Genomic DNA, 7,007 nt, shown 5'->3' on the forward strand with positions numbered 1-7,007 from the left:
GTTTTATTGATGGTTTTACAAAAAAAACAATGGTGGTGGAAAAGAAACAATGTATGGAAGACAGTTTAGTGCAACATGTAATAATTTTTCCATTTTTTTTTTTTTATCAATAGTTGAGGGTTCTTCATGTATTTATGTTTTGTATATAACATTTTATTTTTAGTATTCTATATAGTATTTTATTTTTAGTAAAATAGTTGTTTGTAAATATAGTGTACATAATTATTCTTCTTCAAAGTAATTTGTAATGAGTAAGAAGATGAATAGTTTGTCTATTCTATTAAATTTTTATTTATGGCAATCCACGTCGATGATAATGTCAGATGTCAAATGGATGTCAATGAAATCGACATCGCATCGACAGTCGACAGCTGATGGCTAAATTGAATTGTCAATCTCAATTAATTTCAAAAGTTGCTGCTGCTGCGGTGTTTTGGAATCGCTATCGCATAATGTAAATTAAGAACTTAGGCTCCAATATCGAATTAACTATTTATTGGCTGCTTATTCCTAAAACTGGCTAATTATGTATATAAATTGTTTTAGATCTCGCTGAATATATTATAACCTAAATGTTGTTTTAATAAGGGTTCTATTTCATAGTTCTTTATATTTTCTTTTTAGATCAATCACTACCTGCACACTAAATAGCGTAAAATGTTTGCCAGAAAAATGATAAAGTTTGTGAGTACACTATCTCAAAATTGGATGCTGAGATTTTTTTCAAAAGCCTTTAGATGTTATGATTATGAAAATTCATTTTCAGATGAATCCTCGTCAATGTTTAAATGCCACAAAAATAATCAAACTCAGCTGCCCTGCTGTCCAAAGCCAGCAGAAACGATTAAAAAGTGATCTATATGAACCAGATTATTTAATAGTGAGTTCCACAAATTGTTTGATTCACAATAGCTTTTTTTTCATTTATATTATCATAAATGTATGACCTACTTGATTTAAGCAAGTAAACTCCAGATAGCATTTTAGCTTAGTTGGAGAGGTTACCAAGTCTAGAGATGTGGAAATAGCACAGATAGTTTTTTTTTCTTGTCTCTATGATACAATTGTTTGTTTCTAGAGCATGGAGCCTGATGAACCTGTATATGACTGCCTAAACCTTCAGCTGAAAGGTTATGACTTTGCTGTTTTGGAAGCCTGCCAGAGTCAGATCCATAAATATGCAGAAGTTATGGGAATACAAGTTGATGAAAGGTTTGTAATAAACTTTGTATTGGATTGTATGAGCTCATTGGACATCTCTAATCAGAACTGTTGAAATAAATACAATAAACAGGTGTTTAGAAAAGAGCTCAGTAAAGAACTTATATGGCCTTGTTATTTAATTTAGGGGGTTTAATTTTATAATAGTACCTTTATTTTCTTGTTATATAGCTGGGCCACACCAGCGCAACAGGTAAAAGTTCAAAGATTTAAGCCTGGGGGCACTGCAATTGATGCTGAGTATCACCTTAATGTGTATGAAAGGAATGTGCAGGTAATGATAAGTCTTGTTTCTTTTTAATAATTGCTATAATTTTATGTTTCCAAATGTAGGATGTAATCTAGTAGCCCAAAGACAATTCTAAAAATGTTTTTGAGAGCTGCAATATTCCTTCTATTACTAGAATGCAGTAGGTTGAATAAATAATTATCAATCATTCACATACCTATGTGTTATATGTATTTATGATATATTTTGAGAGTATTGTGAAAAATTACCACAATCCCAATTACCAATGACACATTTTACCTCAAATCTAATGACTGCCTTCGGAGAGCTGAGAGGCAAAGTTATTAGTCGAGAACATATCTCTACTGCCTACAAGAGTAGACTCATTCAAAAGCGAAAAAAATAATTAACCAGATCTGTACATACTTTCAGGTAACTGATGTGCCTGCGTGGGCTTTAGGCACGTTGTTACGGGTAGCCCGCTCCGTACTGCCCGAAGGCTGCACATTGCGCGTGCACGAGCACGATATCGCGCACGAAGAGGTCCGATACGTCCCCGACAATCAGCTGATCGAACTCAAACAACAACTGCAAGACATGGGCGGCAGTCGCGCAGAAAGAAAGAAGAAGAAATAGATTGTTTCTTATTATTTATTTAGCGCGTATTTTTAGTAGTAAATAGAATAAATATGTTTTATGTTACACTTGATAGTTTAAGTTGTTGTACCTTAAAGCTAAATCATTCCTTTATACGTATTCGTATATAGGGTTTTGTGATCGGTACTCGAGTCACGCTGAAACAATAGATTTTAACTAATAAGAAAATATCACAAAGACTAACGACGCTTGTAAATTACACGTACACCGTGCAGCTTTACACGCTCGTACTCACTGTCATCTAATCAGTTGATTTGTCTCATCGAATCCCTCGAATTCAGCCCAGTACTGCAACTAATTGCTCAGACATCGTGTTAATTACTATGTCTATAAATTAATGAAAAATTACCTAATATTCAAATGTAAACATTTGCGGAATTATAATTCCTATACCAACAAAGACATTGTATAAGCACCTACTTACTTACTTTCCACACACCCGTGTGAACACGCATTAGCGCAGTACGTGTTAAAGTGTTGCGCTCAAATAAATAGATCGTCAACCTTTTTTCGTTTCCGTAACTTAACTAAGCTAACAAAGATGAAAACTTGTGCGGTGTGCAATGACCAGTTTAACGATGGGGTTCAGTGTGCGAGTTGCAGGAAACATCTGGATTTCTCTTGTGCTAACGTTTCCGAAGTTGGATGGAGGAGATTGGGTGTGGATCGCAGAGCTCAATGGAAATGTCCTGGCTGCAGAGCACCGTCCCCGGTGTTACTTTCGCCACAACCGCCTGCTTCACTGGACACAATTCTTAGTGAAGTACGGGATATGAAGCGGCAGTTACTGGATCTGCCGTCATTAATCCATGACCTTAGGTCTATCAAGGAAGAATTGTCTGAGCTTAAGAAAAGCTATGACTTCTCTAGTAGCCGGCTGGATGACTTCGACAGTCGGATTGGTGCTCTCGAGGCAAAAGCCTCTCAGCTGGGGAAGCTTCAGGATACTGTGTCTTCGCTGCAAGCTGAAGTTGCCTCAACTAAGCTGGAACTTTCATCGCACGACCAACGATCCCGGCTTAACAACGTGGAGATTAAGGGGATTCCTCTTAAGAAGGACGAGAATTTATTCTTGGTGGTGGACTCTATCTGTCGCAAAATTAAGTACAGTTGTGACAAAACCCTGATCAACTATATCTCTAGAGTGCCTATTCGGAAATCTAAGGACAAATTGCTGGTAGTGAGTTTCCTGAACCGGTATGTAAAAGAGGACTTTGTTGCAGCAGCGCGTGCCGTTAAGGATTTGTCCACTGCGGATCTGGGTTTCCAGGGAGCACCTCAACGAATTTATGTAAATGACCATTTAAGTGTCGAGTCAAAAATGCTTTTGAATAAAACTAAATCTACTGCTAAGGACAAATGTTACGAATTCGTATGGGTCAAACATGGTAAAATACATGTGCGCAAGGATGTCAATTGTAAACCCTTTATTGTTCGCAGAGAAACGGATTTAAACAAAATTATTTAGTCCGCTGTAATAAACTAATATTTAAAACTTATTGTATGCATGTTAGATTAATTAGCCTTAATAGTTATCTTAAATTCATTTATTTTAGTTTTATAATATGTTTAAGTTCGTGCACTAAAGTTCTCTTTGTTAATGTTAAAAGGTTGAACGCCTCTGTGTCGCTAATGAGCTTACATTGTTTTCTCTACTGGCCTGTTTGTCTTCGGGGTCCAACGCATGCTAATGCATTCATCTCTCTTGCGCTTGCGCGTGTTACCTATTGGTGCTTGCTCGCTCACTCAGTTGTTTACTGGGGTGCGATTCACTAAGGCAAAACATCTTTACAACCAAGAAATCATCGTTGTAACATCAGATGAAAACTCGGCGGTATTCATTAGTTAAAATTGCGCGATCGTAGCGCCTCAACGATGTCGACGGCGTGACATAGAACTAACATTTGGTGCCAAATGTATGAAAATCGGTATTCAGCAACACGAAACATCCTCGCCTGCAACGACAACCTCGCCTTCGCCTTCGATTTTATCTGTCAAACCGAAAAGCTTGAAAATTGTGGATGCTTTCTTGGATGAAGGCGATTAAAATGTAAGTAAAACAAGTTATTTAATAAATTGCAATGTGAAAATATGTTTTTATGATGATTTGTTTATCGTACCTACTTTAATCCCTGAAACATTTGCGCCTATTTTTAATGTTTTAGATGGCAGTTCGTCTTTCCTGTATGATTTTTCGTTGGAAGAAACTAAACATCATGATAATTAAATAAATAAGAAGTCAGGCCTCCGTGATACGTATTATGGATTTACTAACACTAACTACTGATAGAAACTATAATAAGATTGACTGAAGAACAGATTCGACAGTTGAAAGAAGATTTCCTGAGATTTCCCCTTTCCTAACAAAGGCGAATCGTCGAGGAGGAATTAGCAACCGCACCAATATATTACACTTAATCAATATAATATAAATCATCATACAGTACAGTGGATAGATGCCTAAAACTTACCGTCCATCCACCTTTTGCAGGTACTGTCAAATTTTTTGTTAGTGGGATTTAAGTACCAAATAATGCTACATTATGTGACATTGCAAGAACAATGTCTCACAAGCATCTGCCTCAAGGACTCAACAATATACATTAGATGCCATCAACCATCCAGATATTATTGATAAGTACGAGGTAGGTAAGAAGCAACTGTGACCCGGTTGATAAGCAAGCCGGACTCTAGCAGTGACTTGGACAGTGGATGTCATGCTAGAAGTTATTTAATAAACAATACTATGTAGACACCTTCTAACAATACATATGTATTTTACCTGTGTATGTTAAATATTAATATTAACATTTTTAACATTACACAATAGTGTGCAGGTATCAAAGTAATTTTTATAAAAATACTGAACTTTTCTGTAATCATGAATTAATAAAACAATATTTTAATTCATCATGTCTTTTTATTATTTTGTATTTTATAATGAATATGCATTTATTTCTAAATTCAGATTCCAAAACATTCTCCTTGCATAATAGAATGTATTTTTAACTTGATTACACCGAGTTCTGGCAAATTCTTCATGTTGGCTCGCAGCTGCAATAGAACTGGACTTCCTCTGAACTGCTCCTTTTTGTCCTTCCAGTACTGTAACACAAGCAAAAATTATATGGGTGTACCTAATATATAAAATAAATAGAACCACTATTTGCTTGGTGTGGTTTAACTTTCAGTTGCAATTTCAAATGCCTTTATGACTGAATTTGAAGGATAGAGTAAAGTCATTGCATTTGCCTGCTGTCAATACTAATTTAGTACCTAATACATACAAAACATAATGTAGAAGAGTACCTACTATACTTACCATGATTCAATGCAACGGTAAACACACACTATATAGGTTCATAAATGATTATTGTTTACTAACCTTACACCACTGCTCCAATATTTTCATACACCCACTACTTCACTGTTTAGGGCTGTTGTTTTCGGATCATGCATGCATGCTCGCATTCGCAGTACGAGCATGGCCCATCATAATCAAACATGGTTTGCTTTCCAAAAAGCTTACTAGCTCTTCCAGCTGACTCAACGAAGGCAGTGCGTTGCGAGATACTAAAAGATAAATATTTTAGTTAATAGACGTAGTTCATAAAGACTGTATTGTATATTAAAATATAAATGTTACGTATTGTATACTTACTTTCGATAGTTTTGGAATCAAACTAAAACACAGGACAAGTAGAATGCCGTTGGCTATGGGTACAACTTTTTTTAAAGTCCACTTGACCGCTTAAAGCCATTTGGAGCTTTGAAATCTCGATTCTCGTATTTAAATATAAACTTATAGGGTCAATTCCCACTGAAAGAGCAGCGGCCGGCAGCGGCCGGCAGCGGCCGTAATTGCAAGGGATTGAGCGCGAGCGCGGCGGGCCGCGCGGCGCCGCACCGCGCCGCGCTCTTACATTTTCCGTGCTCTTACGGCCGCTGCCGGCCGCTGCTCTTTCAGTGGGAATTGACCCATAATCTAGTTATGAGCAAAACGTTTGTTTTGGTTTTGAAGTTTTGAAATGACACAGACTATATATTATATACTACATAACCTTATAACAAATGTCAAAGATTTGAGTCATTATTTTCTATATCGAAAATGATATAATTAATTAAATATTCGTTGCATAACGAATAGAATGGGTTTTAAACATACATATTATGCATTTACATTGATTTAAAATGTCGAAATAACGCCAAAAAACGTTAGTCGAGATTTTCTCGATTATACTTTAAATGGAATTTTGGCAACACTGTAAACATCTTAGCAGTCATCGTTGTTCGTCAGATCGTCGACGAGTTTTTTTGCTTAGCGAATACGGTTTTTATCAACGTTGTTTTTAAAAGCGATGTCTACGATGCGACATCTGTGAACTCGTCGTTGTTAGCATCGATGATGTGTTTGTTACAGAATCGCATGGCAGCTTTGAGTCGTTCGATTTGTACTTTGTTGCTGTTTTAACATATTTTTACCCACTTTTCAAATATTTATTGCTGTTATGCGTTATTAATTATTATCTTACTTTTAAATGTGTGCTGGTATTATATTACAATGAAGCTTATACTGTCATAATGTTTTACGTTGTAAATGACACCTATTAGTGGTAGGCAATTGACTATTTACTACCAAAACGTACGCGGATTGCGTACAAAGACGGACTCGTTTTATCGTCAGGTCTTATTAAAATCGTATGATGTTATTGTTTTAACGGAGACGTGGCTAATCGATGGTGTGTCAGACTCAGAGTTGTTTGATGACCGATATATGGTGTGGCGCCGTGATCGTAACTACTCCGTTACTGGACAAACTCGTGGTGGTGGTGTTGTTATTGCGACACGCAGAGAGTTATGCGTCACCCCGCAACCGTTTCTACATTCCTCTGCGGAGGAT

General features: G+C 36.5%; 2 protein-coding genes and 2 long non-coding RNA genes across 5 annotated transcripts; 3 read left to right on the forward strand and 1 right to left on the reverse strand.

The window, feature by feature from the left end:
- Positions 1 to 304: 304 nt before the first annotated feature.
- On the forward strand, positions 305 to 2,154 carry LOC124629589. 2 transcript variants are annotated; one of them, XM_047163067.1, is made up of 6 exons: positions 305 to 454; positions 625 to 684; positions 767 to 880; positions 1,079 to 1,212; positions 1,393 to 1,495; positions 1,883 to 2,154. In XM_047163067.1, exons 2-6 carry the CDS (start codon positions 658 to 660, stop codon positions 2,084 to 2,086), a joined length of 582 nt encoding a protein of 193 aa, XP_047019023.1. In that variant the 5' UTR covers positions 305 to 454; positions 625 to 657; the 3' UTR covers positions 2,087 to 2,154. The 2 variants fall into 2 exon arrangements, with proteins under 2 accessions (XP_047019023.1, XP_047019024.1); XM_047163068.1 differs by having other exon boundaries at positions 387 to 528.
- A 408-nt stretch (positions 2,155 to 2,562) lies between these two features.
- LOC124630020 lies at positions 2,563 to 3,860 on the forward strand. Its single transcript, XM_047163724.1, has one exon. It carries the CDS (start codon positions 2,649 to 2,651, stop codon positions 3,573 to 3,575), a length of 927 nt encoding a protein of 308 aa, XP_047019680.1. The 5' UTR covers positions 2,563 to 2,648; the 3' UTR covers positions 3,576 to 3,860.
- Positions 3,861 to 3,981: 121 nt separating this feature from the next.
- Positions 3,982 to 4,603, forward strand: LOC124630023. Its single transcript, XR_006984369.1, has 2 exons — positions 3,982 to 4,157; positions 4,273 to 4,603. It is a non-coding gene; the product is annotated as an uncharacterized LOC124630023 (long non-coding RNA).
- Positions 4,604 to 5,007: 404 nt separating this feature from the next.
- LOC124630021 lies at positions 5,008 to 5,907 on the reverse strand. Its single transcript, XR_006984368.1, has 3 exons — positions 5,769 to 5,907; positions 5,493 to 5,680; positions 5,008 to 5,212 (listed from the first exon to the last, which is right to left on the reverse strand). It is a non-coding gene; the product is annotated as an uncharacterized LOC124630021 (long non-coding RNA).
- Between the last annotated feature and the right edge of the window lie 1,100 nt (positions 5,908 to 7,007).

Source organism: Helicoverpa zea, chromosome 4 (genome assembly GCF_022581195.2).
Source record: "Helicoverpa zea isolate HzStark_Cry1AcR chromosome 4, ilHelZeax1.1, whole genome shotgun sequence".
Lineage (NCBI taxonomy): Eukaryota > Metazoa > Arthropoda > Insecta > Lepidoptera > Noctuidae > Helicoverpa > Helicoverpa zea.

Coding starts and splice junctions, on each gene's coding strand:
- LOC124629589 (XM_047163067.1), top strand. CDS start 658: ATGTTTGCCAGAAAAATGATAAAGTTT. Junction 1,213..1,392: donor GGAATACAAGTTGATGAAAG/GTTTGTAATAAA, acceptor CTTGTTATATAG/CTGGGCCACACCAGCGCAAC. Junction 1,496..1,882: donor TGTATGAAAGGAATGTGCAG/GTAATGATAAGT, acceptor ACATACTTTCAG/GTAACTGATGTGCCTGCGTG.
- LOC124630020 (XM_047163724.1), top strand. CDS start 2,649: ATGAAAACTTGTGCGGTGTGCAATGACCAGTTTAACGATGGGGTTCAG.